Source organism: Danio rerio, chromosome 16 (assembly GCF_049306965.1).
Source record: "Danio rerio strain Tuebingen ecotype United States chromosome 16, GRCz12tu, whole genome shotgun sequence".
In the NCBI taxonomy this organism is placed as follows: Eukaryota; Metazoa; Chordata; class Actinopteri; order Cypriniformes; family Danionidae; genus Danio; species Danio rerio.
Window position 1 is genome coordinate 34975458 of NC_133191.1, and position 19688 is coordinate 34995145.

The 19688-nt window shown below is 37.6% G+C and overlaps 1 protein-coding gene across 4 annotated transcripts in view; it reads right to left on the reverse strand.

Annotated features, from left to right (window-relative positions):
- chd4b (chromodomain helicase DNA binding protein 4b) overlaps positions 1-8575 on the reverse strand; it is a 28377-nt gene extending 19802 nt beyond the window's left edge. For 2 of the 4 annotated variants that reach the window (XM_021466939.2, XM_021466938.2), the window contains exons 1-9: positions 8384-8575; positions 7708-7771; positions 6765-6874; positions 3172-3429; positions 1854-1972; positions 1420-1730; positions 1194-1312; positions 417-537; positions 141-310 (exon numbers count right to left, since the gene is read on the reverse strand). In XM_021466939.2, coding sequence (XP_021322614.1) covers positions 141-310; positions 417-537; positions 1194-1312; positions 1420-1730; positions 1854-1972; positions 3172-3429; positions 6765-6874; positions 7708-7756 — 1257 coding nt within the window. In that variant the 5' untranslated portion in view covers positions 7757-7771; positions 8384-8575. The remainder of the gene's footprint in view (positions 1-140; positions 311-416; positions 538-1193; positions 1313-1419; positions 1731-1853; positions 1973-3171; positions 3430-6764; positions 6875-7707; positions 7772-8383) is intronic. The other 2 variants (XM_073926146.1, XM_073926145.1) reach the window with 1 other exon arrangement.
- Positions 8576-19688: the final 11113 nt, after the last annotated feature.

Genomic DNA, 19688 nt, shown 5'->3' on the forward strand with positions numbered 1-19688 from the left:
ATAAATAATGCATCATCAACAGAAACTTTAGTCATTAAATAACAATGGAATGTAGAAATATAGTGCGCATGCAAAGAATACAGATTTTACTCGATGACCCTAAAGCAGCTGAAGGAAAAGACATATTTGCATGAACATACGCAGTGGGGGCAGCTCCAGGTACCCTCTGGTGCCCTCTCCATGTCAGGATCCAGACAGACCATGTGATAGGCTCTGGGACAGGTGTCACACAGAATGATCTCACCGCCCTGCTGGCAAACCTCACAGTAATCCTGATGATCTGTTTCATAGCCGTCAGCATCCTCATCCACTGTGAGAGAGAAAGACGAATTATATCAATCAATATATACGGCTGTAAAGTTATCAATCTAGTATAGTAGTTTATTATAGTGTGTGAAATCTGTGTTTTGACTTACTTTTCTTCTTCTTTTTGGAGCTCTTGGCCTTCTTATTCTTGGAGCGGCTGCTTCGACTGTTGGATCCATCGCTTACAGAAAAACTGTCAAAATCGCTCTCGCCATCATCCTCCTCACCGCTCTAAATGAAGAAACCATGGGTAAGTGGTACAAAAAATGTTAGCCATAGAGAGAAGAAACAAATGCATGATTTAATACATGTTAACTGCCCTTCAGCAGAATTTACCATTAATAACTATGCAAAATGTATAACAATATCTATCAAATGTTATTTGAAATACGTTCCCTTGATGAACTTGCTTATAATAAATGTTGAAATTCTTTTATACATTTGATCCATTAATGAATCACTGCAAAAGTATTAATTGATAAAACTGTGTCAAAGTTGCCAATGTCATGCTTGGTTTAGAAGCTGCGCATCAATGGATTTGCTCTTCCGTGTTTGGACTTTCAGCAGTGACATTTAAAGCACACAGAACTGAACATCAACTTTAAAAACTGGACTGACAGTTTCAAGTTACTAGAACTTCTATGTTAAGCTGCTTTGACACAATCTACATTGTAAAATTGCTATAGAAATGAACATGAATTGAATTAAAAATATACCAATATAACATACTAAATAGTTTATACAATAATATTTTATTATATAAATAATAATTATATAACATTTATATCATATAATACTTTTTTTAAACTTTGATGATACTGTTTAACTCAGCAATAGTGCTAATTATGTTGCAGTAACAAAAGAATATACAGAGAAAATATACATACAGATGAACGCTTTCTCTTAAAATTGCCCAGTTTAATCTTGAGGGGTGCCACTTTCTTTGCTTTAGACTTTTTGTCCTGGGGCTTTGGGGTAGGCTTGGTCTTTCTACGTGCATTTGGGCCTGGAGCAAACACAAAGTAAAAAATAACATAATCACACTTTTGGCCTCAAAAATTATTCTGTGCTCTGTTCATCATTTATCCACATTCTCTGCTCTTCTCCTCTGACCTTTGCCCTCTTTGGTCTTGGCTTTCCGCAGTGGGACTGCTGGGGGCTGCTGGGGTGGGGGTGGGGCAGCGACAGGAGCTGCTGTTGTCGTGGGCGGGGCTGTGGCTAATGCCGGTCCTCCTCCTCCTCCTGCATCCACCTTGGTCACCATACTTTCCACTGCAGCAGCTACATTGGCAGCTGCCAGGGCTGCATTGGCACTCGCTGAGCCTCGCATTGGATTATTAGTGCTGAACTCCCGCCACTTAGCTCCCAAAACCATCATCATCTTTGACACAGCGATCTTAGGGTTCTTAGCAGCAATTAGAGGCCTAAACATGAGTGGAAAAAATAAGACATCTTAGATCAGTCACTACATAGCATATAGGATGGATGAGGCGATAATTGAAATGGGACAAAATAAAACATGAGATGTGGAAGAGGCACTGCTCTACCTGACAAACTGACTGAAAGCTTTGTAATTGGTGAGAGAGTTGTAGTCCTCCTGGGTAAAGGTGTAGTCGATGTCTTTCATTCCCCAGTCTGCTAATAGCTGAGAGGAAGATTTGGGCTCCTGTGAAAAAAAGGACAGAGGATGACAGCTAAACGCAACTATCCGAAGGTGAACAAATATAAATATCAATCATTTGACCAAAAACTTTAATGCAGAATGACATTAACTGACTAGTATACACTGCTACTCAATTGGGGTCAGTACAATTTTTAATATTCAGTACAGTGCTTAATGGCAAAGACTATAGATTACACAAGACATGTCACTCGTATCATTTTGAATGTGGAAAAGTGTAAAACCAATACTGTGAATAAAGTTGGCCTTTTAGCACAAGAGCCAATCATCGATGGCTATATGGTGAATAAAGCCCGCCTTCTAGTAGAGAAACCAATCATTGATCGCTATAGACTGATGATTTTCTGGGGGAGGGGCTCTGACCAGACATTTCTGCAGATTTTGTGTGATTCTAACGTTTAGAAATAAAAATTAAGACAATTGTTTAATTTTATTGAGGATTCCTAATATGAAATTCAATCATAAGCTTGGCAAGCAGTTTTGAAGAATTTGATGTTTTCCCATTCAAACAGAATGCCCGACCATACTGCCCGAGAGGTGTTTCAAAGATGGCCGCTGTGTGAAATTATTTGTCTAAAAGGGACTTTGTTAATAGTCAGTAAAATACTTAATCTTTAGATATGCATTAAAGGGATAGTTCACAAAAAATTAAGATATATCATCATTTACTTACGCTTTGCTTGTTATAAAAGGATATGTTATAAACCATGCTAAAATCATATAACCACTGACTTCCATAGTAAGAAAAACAAGTACTATGGAAGACAATGATTACAGATTTTCAGCTTTTTTCAAAATGTTTTGTTTTGTGTCCAAGTGAGAACACAAATACATTGTTAGGGTGAGTTCATTTTAATTTCTGGATGAACCATGTATTTAAATTATATAAAATTGATCATAAATATGTTAATAAACATTAAAAAGGATTTAATTTTGTTGCCAATAAAAAAAATCTGCGTTTGTTATGTCAAAACTGTAGCTGGTGAAAGCGTCATTATTCTAGGAATAAGTAACACTCATAGTCAGCATAAGTCACAAAAAGTGCAATGTATAATGAGTAAATAGTTTTTTTAATCATGTGTAAATACATTTGCGCCATTTAATCTGTAGTTATGTTTTTTTTGTGCCAAGGTTTGAATCCCAAGTCAAAGCTTAACAAAGACCAAAGACTAGTATTCACTAACCTGTCCATCATCATCGTCATCATCATCCTCCTCCTCTGGCTCTGGTTCCTTACGTTTGCTTTTTCCTCCAGAGCCACCAGCCTTTTCTCCTGCTGAACCTTTCTTCCTGTCCTTGGATGAGCTGGATCTCTTTTTCTTTTTCTTGCTCGGGGCGTAGTCACTTCCTTCGCTCTCAGATCGCATCACTCTGTCCTCCTCTTCCTCACCTTCAGCCATGCGAATTGCTTCCATGACTTCAGGAGAGCTGACAGCGATTTCCTAGACCACGAATCCACCAAAAGGAGAAGGAAAGAATACCAGATTTGTTGAGGGACCAGCTAATGGTTTCTGCTTTTGTCAACATGTTTAATAGGGACAGTAATGCCAAATGATTAATTCAACTATTTGATTAATTTTGTGGGTTTTTAATCTGAGCAAGAATGAGTTTATTTGAAATAGAGAAAAAATGTTTTAAAAATATTTTCTTTCTTCTATGAACACAAAAGCATTTTATTTATCTTAACAAATGCTGGAAACCTGTAAACACTGACTTCATATTATTTGTTTTTCCTACTATGCAAGTGAGTGGATACTGGTTTCTAATATTCTTTAAAATATCTTATTTTGTGTTCAACAGAAAACAGGAATCTCTTAAAGCTTTGGAACCGCTTGAGCGTGAGTAAATATTAAGTTGAGTAATGTATCTCTTTAAGATAGTTACAAAACAGTAAAAAACTTTTTTTAATGCTGTCATATACAGCCATATACAAGTCCCACATAGGTAAAAACACTATTAGGACACGAAAATTTGTTGTTTTTGTGCAGTCTAAAGCAAATTCGTTCTTCCGGTTTAAAAAAAGTTACAAAAGTGACGTCATTGAGTTTTCATAACAGCATGCTCTACTGTGAACGAGATGCAACTTCATTAATATGCATAATGTGTTGCTAACTGTAATTCAAAGTACTAGAAGAATTGTTCGGAGAAATGGGTCATCAGTGTTGCATTTATAAATGTGCTGCAACAAAGGTTTTGTTTCTATTTCCCCGCAATGAGAGCACAGCTCATGTGTGGACCCAAAAAGCTGGATTATAGTGGTCTGCTAACATGTAAAAAAAATGTTTGTAAAGAACATTTTTCTACGAGGGCTTTTTTCGAATTTAATAGGAATGGTAAAATTCGAATTTGACAGTCGCCTTCTTAAAAAGGAGACCAGGTTAAAAAAAAGGCCCGGTTCTAGTTTGTGTTGAGTGTCCAGTCTCTACAAATTTGGTAAGTGTGTGATCAATGCTCTTTGCTTATTCAGATGGCAAAGTGTATAAGATCGTCAGCAGTACTCTTTCAGGTAAAGTAATATCACTACAATATTATGGACTGAAAATCCTTTGCATAGCTCTCATATACACTGTAAAATAAATGCTGCTCTGTGAATCACTATCTCAGGGGTGTCCAAACTCAGTCCTGGAGGGCCAGTGTCCTGCAGATTTAACTCCAACTTGCCTCAACACACCTTCAAGGATGTTTTTAGAAAGCCTAGTAAGAGCTTGATTAGCTAGCCCAGGTGTGTCTGATTGAGGTTGGAACTAAACTTTGTAGGACAACGGCCCTCCAAGACCAAGTTTGGACACCCCTGGGGCCTGTTTCAGAAAGGAGGTTAACTGAAAACTCAGAGTATTTTAACTCTGAAATGAGAGAAACTCTGGGTTTTCCGTTTCAAAATGGCAGGTTTGTTAAACTCGAGAAAGCAGGGTAAGTCAAGCCTGTTTCTGAAAGAAAGGTAACTTTAACTCAGAGTCAGTTACTGTGGTAACTTACTCTGTGAATCTAACCTGGTCAGAAGCAGGTTTTATTCTCTAAACTCAGAGTTTCTGTCTGTCTCCTCCCCTTTTTTTTAAGATGAAGCGGTATTTCTCGCCTTAGCCTTACGTTTCCACCCACCTATTTTAATGCTCATTTTGGATACGTGCATAAAAACGATTGATAGAAACGTCATGATGCACATAACTTTTTAAAATATGCATAAAAAACGCGCATAACTGAGTAGGATAAACTTTTATTCGATAGAAAATGTGCGCATAAACTACGATGGAAACACTTTTACTGAACAAATTACAGTATGTACATTAAAAAAAAGATCATAATCATATGATAATGAAAATGTGTGTAAATGGAGGCTGAGAACACTGTAACACGTCTTAAATATTGTTTTAGTCATTCTAAAATGCCTTTACTGTTTCAGTATTAGTGTATATTATTAATTACCTCCGAACGTTTGGTGCGTGTCAAGAGTCTCCGCGTCTCATGGCTTCAGACGCCCCCACGTGTTCATTGTGTTTCAGCATTGTCTTCTGACATCGAGGCACAAGTACATTAATTAGGCTAAATAAAGAATTAATTGACGCAGCTTCTTCTACCACAGTAAATTCTGTTTTTACTGTTGATATTTGGTGCCAGTTAAATCAGGAAGTGACAATTTTTTTCTCTTTGACTCGTTGGATGGAATTTTATTCGCATCTTTTATGCAATATTCCAGTTTTGCACATAAATTTATGTAATATATTTGGATGGAAACATAGCTATTGCCTACATTTTAGTCACACACAGAAGAACTGTACTAGAATGGCTTATGCTTTTTTAATAAATAATTAAATTGAATTCACCTTCGATATGCACTGTAACTAGATTAATGGGATTATTATTCTTTCTAAAAATTATTTTTAGTACTGCTTACCTTCTAAATGTTATATTAACCTCTATCACTTGATCAATAAAAAAGACAGACACACAAGTGCACTGTTAAATCATTTAAAACTAATAAATGTATAAAAGAAAGTTTAGAAAAAAATATATAAACTTCACAAATTACATTACTTATTTTATTATACTTAAATATTTAAATACCTAAAAAGTTAAATTAGGCATTATCTTGAGCAGCTGTTTTCCCACGCTAACTGGTTGATGGCTGCTTCTTTTCAAATATATACACTCATATTTGCTATAACTTTGCATGAGAACATCAAGTTCAGCTGGAGAAAGAAATGCTGATCTCTTTTATAAGATATTGCCATAGTCACTCGTAATGTCTGCGCTCCACTGATAATGCCTTTTTATAGTCACGGTGTGCGCGCTTAACTCTGAGTTGGTCTACTCGAAGTTGATTGACCCAACTCAGATCAGCTGTTCTGAAACCGAAAACTCAGAGTTTTTAATATCTCGGTAAATCAACTCAGAGTTCAAGTTTAAACTCTGAGTTGTTTGAACCTCCTTACTGAAACAGGCCCCTGGTCTATCTTCCCTGCGTCTGTGTGGCTGCTGTAGTGCATGTAATCAAACTCCTCTTTTCATGCAAACCTTTTCCTCTTTCGCCACTCCCACCTAAACAAAGCTGGACTCACCCACTTTGCTGACGTTTTTAAACTAGAGGTGTGAAAATACCCTGCTAAAACAGAGGGGGTTTCATGGCCCTTTAACAATGAAAACAGCTGCAGTGAAAACTCAGCGATACATTTTTGATCAATAGATAATTGAAAAGAACAGTAATTATATCTGAATAATGCTGAAACTATGTCACTGTTCAATCAAACGTGTCCTTGTGTATGTTGTGTTTGCGTGTCACCTCTCTGATGACTTTCTGTCGTTTGCTAGTCCTGCTTTCACGACTCTTCTTTGCTTTCTTCTTCTTTTTGGATTTGGGAGTATCTGTTTCTGATATTTGTTCTTCGATATCTGTTCAAAACACAGACGTGAATGAATCATACATGAAAAATTAAAAGCTGCACAATCCTCTTTCTTTTGATTGCATGTCTGTCCTATCCTTCCCAAGCAGAGAATATTATATTATGCATAAGACTGGAATATGTGAAATCCTAATTATTTTCTTAAGGACTAAGAACTAAATGCAATTAATGACTTTAATAGATGAACTTCTAGCCATTACAACAGTTTAGTCTTCAGAATACATCACTTTCATGCCTTCCTGCCTTAAGATGTACCCAACTGTCCAAATATGTTAGCAGCTGTGAAACTAGGGCATAAGGCTCTTGCTTTTGAAATCATTCATTTATTATAAGCTCTCTGCTGATAGGCTGCAATACCAGCGCCATTACTGAGGGCAGCCAGGAGAGGAAAAGCAAAACAAATGGGTTCGACACACTATGCTAAACAATATTCCGCGCGGTGTGATTGCTAAGGTACAAAATCAAGCTAGTTTCGCTTTTAATAAGTTAAGTACAGTATCAAATAGGTTTCTCTTCGTTTAAATGTGCTGGTTGTAATACAAGCCAGTGAATCAGGAAGTGACTTCTGCATGCTGATGCTCCTTCATAAACTAAAGATTGTACTTAATAGGTACTGCGATGCGGTAACACGTGGCTTGGAGGCTCAAACAAACAAAACATACAAACATTCAATCCGCCATACTCTTCCTCACAGAAACGGCCATTTGTCCAGATCTACGTTGACAAGTCAGCAGTTCATTTGCATGTTTGGGCTCATTTTGGGAAGGTTATATAACATGATGTGGTTAATGAGGGTCCGGACTCTGTTCTGGACAGCCTTACCGTCTCCCATGGGTTCAAAGCGGTCCCGGTCGTCTTCACTCCCCGACATTTTCCCGTTTGGACGCTGAATAAAACAGAAATGACCACAGTATTTTGTAATGGGCTTTAGCAGCACCCCATGTTAACACCGAGAGAAACAAGTGACACGGGAGGCTAACTGTGTTTAGATTAAATGAAATCAATTAAACATGTTGGCATGTCATCATCACACGGCGTGCAGTGTTAAAAAGAGTTTGACGTAGTCGTATAATTTCGGCTTTTTTCGTAAACTTTCTCGTTCGGTCCGAGCAAAGGAAGCCTCAACTTAGCTGTCAATCAAGTTAGCAAAGCTAGCAAACAGAGTCAAGTGATCCGGCTGCAGGGAAAATGGCAGCCGGCTGGATGAGTTGAGTTAAAGCGCTTATCTGCTGTCGTTTCTGGTTATATTCGTCAACCTAAAACTTTCCTCCATGAGAATACCACGCGGAGGTGGCGAAGCCCCCGACAAACACCATATGGCGCGTTATGACGCGAGGTATAGCAGTTGTAAGTAACAGTTACCAGTAATATTACGTTTGTATGTTTGTTTTCTGTTTTAAGCTACATTAAGAAAAAACTCAACAAAAACATACATTTGTATATCTACGTTATATCGTTAACGCGGGCGGTTGGAAGTGGGTGGGAGGAATTGACTTACAGGTCAGTCCAAGGTGTAGATGGTCGGCGCTACGATCAGCTTTTATTCTGACGCGAAATCTGCAGGTTACTACCTACCACTACAAAAATAAAAAAACAAGCTCCGAAAAGGTGTAAATCTTTGGGAGACGTCGTCCACTCTTCTCCCCTTTCCCCAGCGTCAGTGACCAGAAGCGAACATCCTCGTACACACAAAGAAATCAGGGGGGGTAGAGACATCCCATAATAATCCCAGGCACACTGCCCCCTCCCTACAACACTCACTCAACTCTGCATAGTTACCTCGCAACCTACAGACCATAATACTCATCTCCCCCTCACACACAGTAGCAAGTATACACTGCCTTCCCCTTTCTTAGTCCCTGCCCCCTTAGCAACCGCGTTGCTATGGAGACACTGCCCCCTCCCGCCCTCTCTGCCATCCCATAATACTAATAAGCAGGCCGCTCTGACATCCCATAATAAACACAACTCCTAAAAGAGAGGGAAGAAAAAAAACAACACCAGTCACATGGTCTCCAGGGAAACCCCAGGCCGCTGGCGACAGCCCATAATAATCTGCGGCTGTCTGTCCACCTGGCTGGGTTTTTGGTGCACGAGTGACAAAAAACCCATATGAGCACCTGGTTAGAAGTCAGGCTAACAAGTAGTGCGCTTCGGGTATCTGTCAAATGCCACACACTCACAAGAGCCGCAGTTCCCAGTTTCAGAGGTGATGAAATGTCATCAGCGCTTCTTTTAATCGCATATCAGGCCCGGAGATTGATGAGTCTAGGGGAAACGGTGAAATAAACACTAACTTTTGTGAACTGCGTGTGCTGTGACAATCTCAAAAAGAAGCCCGGGACATGCTTAGAGAGTCTGAACTCCGGTGACTTCAGCTGCTTGGGCTTACAACAGGTCGAGGAGACTTCTCAAGAGAGGAAAATGCAGAAGTTACATTCTCATCCGTACACATTTAGATTTGGCCAAGATTATCTATTTAAAGCAGGAGGCAAACCTAGCAGTCAGTTCTATTTATATGCATACGCCATGTCTTATTATAGGAACTTGCCATTCATAAAGACAGATGTGTCACTGCGTTTCCCATATTTACTCAAATGTCATAGAACTGACCCTAATGCTGAAACACAGCCAGCTGACAGCAGAGCAACTAGTTACATACGCCATCAGATTAAAAGGTTAGTTCGCCCAAAAATGACAATTCCAATCGCCTGAGACCTTTGTTCATCTTCAGAACTTAAATGAGGATATTTTCAATTAATTCCGAGAGCACTCCCATCCTTCATAGACAGCAATGGTCCGCAGACATTCAAAGTCCGGAACAAACCCTGTCAAACCCTTATATGTGACTTCAGTGGTTCATCTGTAATCATCCCAAGCTCCGAGAACACTTTTGTTTTCCAAAAAAGCTTTAAGAATGACTGTTCACCTATATCTTCTCATCCATGTCAGGCTGAAAGGGTGTGTCTTTACTGCAGGCAGTGCGTAGTACTGCCATAGGGTATATGCAGAGCTAGTGTTTCTTCCCATACTGATAAACCCTTCGGTGAACAGTTAATGTGACTTTTTACATTTTACACGGTTCCTTTTACAGCATCGATGTTGTAATGTAATTAAAATACAATCCGTTAAATAGACTTTGGCTTTCATTTAGTTGCTCAAGCGTAAAACAAGTTGAAAAGCTGTTTACATGCACACGCCCGTCAGTATTAGTAGAACTCCATTGAATATACTGGGCTAAAATAAATGTTCATATTTTAAAGACATGGCGGGGGAAAATGTAATTCAATGCAGTAGTTCTTGTATAATCTGAGACCCACTTTATATCGGATATCACTCAGCCAGTGGAGATTGCTGACTTTCAAAGAAATCAGACCTTAAACGCGCCAATTTTGTAATAGTATACAGTTCACCGGAAGTGCTTGACCCAGATTACTGACAAATTAAAAGTCCTTCTGCATGCTTCTGCATATACGCCATTAGAGTCAACAGAGCAACAATTACAAATGCCAGAGCGGCCAATTACATACAATTAAAATACTACCCATCTGTGCACGCCCTTGATAATGTTTACCAACTCCTATTCTATAAAAGCACAAAAGCCATAAAGGTAATAATGAGAGGTGACAAATTAAAAGCTTTAATTTTTTATTTATTATTATAATAAAATTATAATCCACGCTGGAAGCCCATCTTGTGTGTGGCTGTGTGTTTTGAGGGCGCCTATATTAAATAATGAACATAACAAAAACTGCCTGCTAATGCACACAGTTAATGTTGATTAACAAACTAAAGATAAATAATAAAAGCAATGTGTCAGAGACCCTTAAAACATTTTTACTCAACAATGAAACATCATAGATTAAAGATTGTACATAGTCAATCAAATGCACTTAAACGATTAAAAATGCAACAAATATTTGTCTGGGCTCGAACTACAACTAACTGTACAAAAAAAAAAAAAATTAGTGTTTGTTTTGCTTAAGTTCCACACTAGTTTTATCATGTATAAATATCATTAGAACCAAATTGTATAAATATTATTATAACTATATAAGCCTACATCATGCTGATAATCCTAAACAAAATGTCATGATATCTCATGCGATAGTCTTCTGACGGAGTCCATCTTAAAAGACATAAATGACACTCATCATAGAGCTTGAGAAGCATACAGTTCTTTATTCATTCATTCATTTTCTTGTCAGCTTAGTCCCTTTATTAATCCGGGGTCGCCACAGCAGAATGAGCCAACTTATCCAGCACGTTTTTACGCAGCGGATGCCCTTCCAGCCGCAACCCATCTCTGGGAAACATCCACATACACACACTCATACACTACGGACAATTTAGCCTACCCAATTCACCTGTACCGCATGTCTTTCGGCTGTGGGGGAAACCGGAGCACCTGGAGAAAACCCAAGCAAACGCAGGGAGAACATGCAAACTCCACACAGAAACGCCAGCTGACAGTTCTTTATGATTATATAATTTGTACAATAAAGAGGTGCAGTTAAAGTAACGGCATTGGAGGAAGTTGCCGCGGGCCTTGGTGCAGATGAAAAGTAAAAATAAAAAGTATTTATACAGACTGATAGGTAACTAGATAGAATAGACAGGGATAGATTGATCTGTGCAACAGCCGATTCACTGTGCGCTGCAGACGCAAAAGGCAAACGCCTGTGCGATGTTTCTGCTCTCCATACACACGCATGCAGTGTGAAATGGGCGTGACTCTCAACTATTTTGACAAATACACACCGACTTTGCACGCTCACTCAGAGCCCTAAATGGGAGTTTGTGATTGGGTCAGCCCAATGTCAATAAAGAAAAGAACCAATTGGCTACAGATTATGTACTGTAACATGGGCTGGTCTGTTCGGAAAAAAAAACTTACTTTCAGATTGTCACAGATCACAGTATCATCAGTTAATTAGGCAGAATAAAACGATAGGCTACTAAGCATTTTATGGGCCAATCAGATTATAAGAAGATGATCAGCCCGGCCCAAAAACTACGTCAGCCCAGCGGGAAACTGCCTTGTCTGCCAGACGGCCAGTCCGCCCCTGAATGCACACCCTGATCTGTCATGCAATGCAAAGGTGAAGTCATTTTTACTGTTTTTTTGGCACACGAAAGTATTCTTGGAGCTTCATATGATTATAGTTTGCCAATGTTTTGGTTTGCTTTCATGAACTTTTAATGTCTCTGGACTGTTGCTGTCTATGAAGGATGAAAGAGCTCTAGGGTTTTATCTGATAATTGTTCATTCATGTTCCCAAGGTGAACAAAAGTCTCGGGGTGAGGGTGCATGAGGGTAACTAATTAATAACTGAATTTTAATTTTTGGGTGAACTGACCCTTTAAGAGCTCTGCTGATGGGTATTGGATCTCCTGGTACAACTTATGAACTTCAGAGTTTTAACAATATATTCAAGAAATTGAGCTTGATATAAAGACTTGAGAGCATGCCATGATGAGTGGGTTAAGTTTATGTGCAGCTGATTACAAGTTCAGATTTGTTGCTCAACATCAGCCCTACAGGTAATGGTCAACCAGCATATGCAAACTTCATAGTTCATCTAAAAATTCAATTATGAACAAATTAAATCAGTTATATATGAGTGGTTCTCAAATTGTCTTACACATATCAATAGTGGTACAAAGGCTTCCTTCTAGTGGTACACGGAGGAATCAATGTAAATAAAATAAAATGAGCACACTTTTAACCGTTTGACGCAAACAATGCCATGTTACATTTAAGTAAAGCAGTTTTCTTTTTACATTTTAAGAACAGTGCCATTTTAATTAACTTTTAAAATCACATTTTAATTTAAATGTTTTTTTCTTTTGTTTGTTTTATGTTTTTATCAGGACTGTGTTAATGATAATGTACTATTTTTAATGTTTTAAGTTGATGACAATAATAAATATTCTAATTAGGAATTAATCTGCCTTATTTGTGCCTACTATGCTACTGTTTTTCAATATTGGTCATTATGGTACATGGAGAGACATTTTTTTCTAAGGTGGTACTTGGTGAATATACTTGGAGTTATATCAAATGAATGATATCTACAATATACACATGTAATAATGTAAGGTGTGTGTGTGTTTGTTGTATACATAAGATTAACTGGTTGATATAACCAAATATCTATCTACGTCAGACAATCACATAACACTATGCATTCAGGTATGGTCAAGACAGGAATCTGCTGGGATTTTTGAGCACAACCATCACAACCAAAGAGTGGTCTAAAAGAAAGAACCTATCCAGTGAGTAAAGGTCGGAGGAGAAGCCCAGACTGGATCTCTTTGCTGGTAGAAAGACGACTGCATCTCAGAATCAGAAAAACACACACAACACTTCAAACCATGAAGCAGATGAGCTACAACAGCAGAAGAAGAAAACACTGGTGACATATATATCATGTAAAAAAAAAAAAAAAAGACATTTCACAAGGACACACTCTTTAAACTATAAAAGGTTGTGGGGGGTTGGGGGCTTTGATGACTCTCAAATTCTGTGGAAGATATTGCCTCGGCATAATTTGACTTCCTTAATACAGACTAATCCCAGACCAATTAAGGATTCAGTATTTTTAAGTATTGTTTTCAAAGATTTGAATGGTCTGGTGAGCTATTTAACTGGCATACTTCATCTAGGTCTTTCCAGTTGGCACAAGAGTTTTAGCTAGTTGTTCCCAAGCCTCAATTAAAGCCAAAAGAAGATGGGGCTTTTTCTGTTGCAGCCCCTCGTCTGGAATGGTTTACCTTTATATATTAGGTAATGCTCTTTCCTCGGTTCTTATAAATCTCATTTAAAAAAATCATCTTCTGTCTCTTGCATTTGTTTGTAATTCATTTTAATTTGTTTAGATATACAAGGATATATTTTGTGTGTTGGTTGAATTTGTAAAGCACTTTAGTCAACATCTGTTGTTTTTAAATGTGCTATATAAATAAAGCAAACAAACAGACTAAGCATTGACAGTGTTTATTTAGCTTATTGTTACAGTCAGGATTGTGCAGAATTTATGATACAAGTATTTCAAATACATATTAGGAATACAAAATAGTATTTTATTATTTGTATTTGATATTGTTTAAGAAAACATGTTAATATGTATTTTTAAAATACTGTAAAATACTTTGTAAGAAGTCTAAATGATGACATCTTAAAAATGCAGCCTCAGATTAATGCTTTCTCAGTTTGCCTAAGCTTGAGGTCAGAACAGAAAATTGATTACAAAGGTGGTCAACACTTGTAGTATGGATGGAAAGTATGCATCTTTGCTCAAAAAATGAGTTGAAATAAAATATATGTCCTTAAGAACAGAATATGGAGCCTACAGGACATAATCATTTTCAGTCTCAGTGCTGCACGTGGAAATTCAGACCAACTTTCGAATAATAAAACACTGATACTTTTCCAAGTAAATTGCTGATGTAGATCCCAAGAAAATAAGACAAACAACATAAAAACAGGTCCTGGATGACTTAAACTTGCTCAGAAAAAAAGCTGCTGTTATCAAACATCACTAAGTCAGATTAATGGTGATGGGATTGATTGAATATGCCTAATGATGCAAAGAAATGTTATACTCAAATTACAGTATTTTATTTTGATAATAGTTATGGCTGCTGTATTTCGTAGTTTATATTGATAAAATTGTAAAATTGAGGCATTTGATATTTTATTTAAAATACACTTCAATCCCTGGTTACAGTGTTTTTTACATTATCATTCTTAAAGGGAATAATTAATTCACAATAATTAATCCCCTGAAAAAAAAATTGTTTTGGTAGTCTTCAATCAAAGTCTGACACTTCTACGAAGAAGTGCTTCAAAATATGCATTTTTGTCGATATGTGGCGTAATTTTGATCTGAAACATGAAGACAGGACATAGAGTAGCCTGTGTATGGAGCCCAAGTTTAAGGTGAAAAAAAAATCATTGATCTGTTTAGGTGGAAATTACAAACTGCAAGCTTTGGATGCTTATATCATCTAAACGTGATTTTTTTCACTGTTTTGTAGCACACACAAATACATTTATATAGATAATTAAGACTAAGATACTGATACTCGCATATAAGAAAAACCCTTGGAGGAATATGTCAATACCTTCTTGAATTTATTTCATGAATTATTAAGGCAATTCGGAAAAAGTCTAATAGATAAAAACAAACTCTAATAGATACTCCAAGATAAGCCTTTCCATTGTCTTTTGGGTGCAGCAGAGGAGAGCATTAGGTTTTATGCTTGCCCTGTCCTCTGAATATGATCCTGTCCACATTAGACTGTGTGAAGATGTTGTGGGTTTTTTCAAACCACTGTGCATCTCTCCTGTAAAGCACCAGAAATGCATCAGTGCTTCAGGTACATGTCCCCCCATATACACACACACATACTTATGCACAGCCTTCTGCTTAAAGTAGATCAGTCACCATGGAGATTGGGGGGTTGTCGAGGGGACGGGGGTTGTGGGGGGGTTTAGGTGTAGCTCACAGTCACCAATCATGGCAAACCATGCACGGGAAGGGGGTGGGGGGGCACCCTGTGGCCCCCACCCCCCACCACTCTTCACTGCCATCCCATAATACTCTCTTGAAGATCAGAGGAATGTTGACACTGCGGACGTGGTTAAAACCAAGTGTCTGTGTGCATGTGCTATTATACATGCTTGTTTCACCGTTATCAGTCCTGCAACACGCACAGATATCGTGTACTATGGTCTGTCTGTCATCAGAGGAGCAGTGAGGACATCCAGTGGCGAGACGATGGATGGATGAGAGCAGTCCACTATAACAAAGGAGGACATTCTTCTCACTTTTTACCACAGTAAACCAGATACTGCGGCTACCTTAACATAAAATAGAATACAGATTGGCATCTTTATTGAGAACACTAGGCGGATGTGTGTAGGTTATGGAGCAATGTGTTGGATGGGGTGGGATTGTGTGATTGGAGGGCTGTCATTTCTATCCCATAATATTCTCTCTCAGTGGTCCGCGGTAACCCAGTGTTAGCATTCCAGAATGAGGTCAACCAGCCAACCAATAATAATCACTGTGTGCTGTCGTATAGTGTGCTCATAGTGTTGATGTTCTCTGAATTGAATTAGCTTATATATTTATATGTGTGTGTGTGTGTGTGTGTGTGTGCTTGTATTTCTTTTTTATGTGAATTACATGCCAAGTTTTATTTGAGACAAAAATATATTGATTCTTTTATAATATCAATAATGGGATTATGTAAAAATATAGAAATATAAATAAATCACATCTAATTTGCAGTAATTGTAATTTGCAGTTGTGTATGTACAATGATTTTATTATAACAATATTTTTTATAAAATATATTACACAATTTAATATATTAATATTAGTTATTTTTGGAGATTATTTGCATTCATAAATAAACATATCAAATATAATAACGTTTATAAAACTTTATATTAAAATGATTAAAATATAATCTGAAATTTATAGCGTGTAAATTGCATATAGTTGCATGAATTGAATCTATACAATTTAGATAATATACAATATATATAATTAAGTAATATTTATATTTATAATATTTAATATTTATTTACTTATATTTTATTATATTATATTGTATTATATTATATTATAATATATTGTATTATACTATATTATATTATATTATATTGTATTATATTATATTATATTATATTATATTATATTATATTATATTATATTATAATAATCAGTAACATTTTTAAACTGTAATTCACACCCCAGGTGTCCACCTGAAGCCCATGTTAAATCACCCAAACCATCCACAATTAGCCACAGTGACATCTCAAATGAGAGTGTAAAACTGACTGGGACGGAGAGGACAGTTAATTTAAAAGAAGAGCTTTTATTTACGAGCGTGAGCTGAGCGGATGAAGAGATGAGGAGCAGAGAGGCGCCGGACATGACATGCTGTTGCTGGAGGGATGGCAGGACACAAAGACACAATACAAGGAGGAGAGGGGTGAAAAAGTGCAGGCGAGGGGAGAGACAGAGGCCACTGCTCCAATGGGGAGAAAGGCAGTGAATCTGTTATTTATTTGCTTGCTGAGGTGCAGGAGAGTTCAGCAGTAAAGACAGGCTTACGGGTGTATTTGGGTAAATAAATGGTTCTTGGACATTTTCACAAGATGATCTACATCTGGAGAGATATATACAAATAAATCTGTATTCATTTTTTAAAATCAGATTTAATTTCTAAACCAATATAATGCTTAATAAAAAAATTCATATAAAATGCTTATTTTCATAAAAAAATATATACTATGCTAAAATACCTGGCTCTTTACATGCATTAAAAAATGATAAATGTTTTTGTATTTCATAAAGAATTGTACGGCATAAAAACTTTATATTAAAGAACAACATATTCATATTTATGTTTATCACTTATATCACTTATAAGAATCACTTATAGACACTTTAAGGCTTCTATAGGCCTAAAAATACATATAATTTGTGTATGTACATAAATCACAATTTGTATGTATACACATATATAAAACAAATAAAAATTGCACATTTTATTAAATGATTAAATTGCATTAGCAAATTTGGGCACTTCCTGGCTGTCAACTGCTTTGAATGTGTTTATAAATTAATAACATAATAAAAATTATTAATATATGTATGTAAAATATAATATATATTATATATTAATATGTATATATATTCCCAGTAATGGGTTGCAACATGTGCTGGATAAGTTGGGGGTTCATTCCGCTGTGGCGACCCTAGATTAATAAAGGCACTAAGCAGAAAAGAAAATTAATGAATGACCATATACACCTGTCCAGCTTCTTAACGCAAATCAGATTTTGATCAGAAAAATCACACCACAGCAACTCATTGCATTTAGGCATGAAGACATGGTCAAGACGATCTGCTGCAGTTCAAATCAAGCATCAGAATAGGGATGAAAGGTGATTTAAGTGACTTTGAACGTGGCATGGTTGTTGGTGCCAGACGGGCTGGTCTGAGTATTTCAGAAACTGCAGATCTACTGGGATTTTCACGCACAGCCATCTCTAGGGTTTACAGAGAACGGTCTGAAAAAAAGAAAATATCCAGTGAGTGGCAGTTTTGTGGGCGCAAATGCCTCGTTGATGCCAGAGGTCATTTTCTGATGGCTACTTCCAGGAGAGGGGTCTGGATGCAGACTTGGTGCAGTGCAATCTGAGCTGCATCCAATGCTTTTTAATACGCTCACCTAACCCCACCCCTAACCCTACCCGTCACAGTGACGTCACTTACTCCATTAAATGCATTGTGTCTGACATTGCATCGCTAAGTGATGCAATCTCAGCTTGCATCATAAAGGTTGCATCCAGATACTACTGACTTCCAGCAGGATAACGCACCATGTCATAAAGCGTGAATCATCTCAGACTGGTTTCTTGAACATGAAAATGCGTTCACTGTACTCAAACGGCCTCCACAGTCACCAGAACTCAATTCAATAGAGCACCTTTGGGATGTGGTGGAAAGGGAGATTCATATCATCGATGTGCAGCCGACCAATCGGCAGCAACTGCATGATGCTCTGAGGAATATTTTCAGTACTTTGATAAATCTGTCATGAAGGATTAAGGCAGTTCTGAAGGCAAAAGGTTCAACACAGTACTAGTAAGGTGTATATAATAATGTGGCCAGTGAGTGTATAATATTTTTATTTATATTTAATAATATTTAGACATTTCTGTTTGTCAAAAGTAAGTGGAAAAGTGCATAATTATAGGTGTGTAAATCTAAAGGCAACTGGCTGTATTTTTTTTAAATACCAATTGGTGTAATAATTACTTTTAAATGCATTTTAAACTGTGACTTAAGTGTCTACGTACTTTTCAGGGGTCACAGAGCACTGAAGGAAACCAAGATCATCATACATACCTCTGTCTCTCCTTCTCTCGCTCTTCCTCTCTCTCTCTCTCCTTCTCTCGCTCTTTCTCTCTCTCTCTCTCTTTCTCTCTCTCTCTCTCTCTCTCTCTCTCAGTGGTGATTTATTTGCCTAAGTTCTAATATTTGTCAGCACTGTGTTTTCTCCTCCTTGTCTAAATGTCATCCCTTCTTCGAAGACAATATGGAGAGCAGGGAGAGAGAGAGAAAAAGAGGGAGCAGGGCAGAGGGAGGAAAGAAAAGGTGGGGGGCACACTCGTAAAAAAGAGCAACAAAAGTTTGGGAAAATTAAACATTAGGTAAGCCGCGTTCACACAGGCCCGGTTTTGGGACAGGTCGCAGCACCCTTCCCCTGCTGCTCTATCTGTCGGGTTATTTATTGTTCCGCCACACATTTCTCTGTCAACTTCCGCTGGCTTTCACGCACTGCTCTTTTGTGGGCGACTCAGGATTTAAGGGCGACATTTTCTGATGCACCCTTCACTGACACTAGGTAACAGATGCTTGAGTCACATGCATTGACAAAAGGAATTTCCTCCCTCTCTTTCTCTGAGTCTCATTTACGCACACAGACCTGCAGATGTGTGCATTTAGACAGCCATTTGGCACTTGACTTCTGGTCACATGGCCACTTTTTGACGCACAACACAAATACAAACAGAGATCCGAGTGTGTTAGCACTTGTATATTCGCACCATCCTGCAGGACTCATTAGTCAGAGGTCACGTATTACGTCCTGAGCAAATTGGGCAATGAGTGCAAGCTCATCCCTCAATGTTAATATACTATGGCTGAAAATGGTCCCTCCCACCCTTTATCCATCCTGCCTTTAAAACACCACAACCATCACTTCAGCCACAC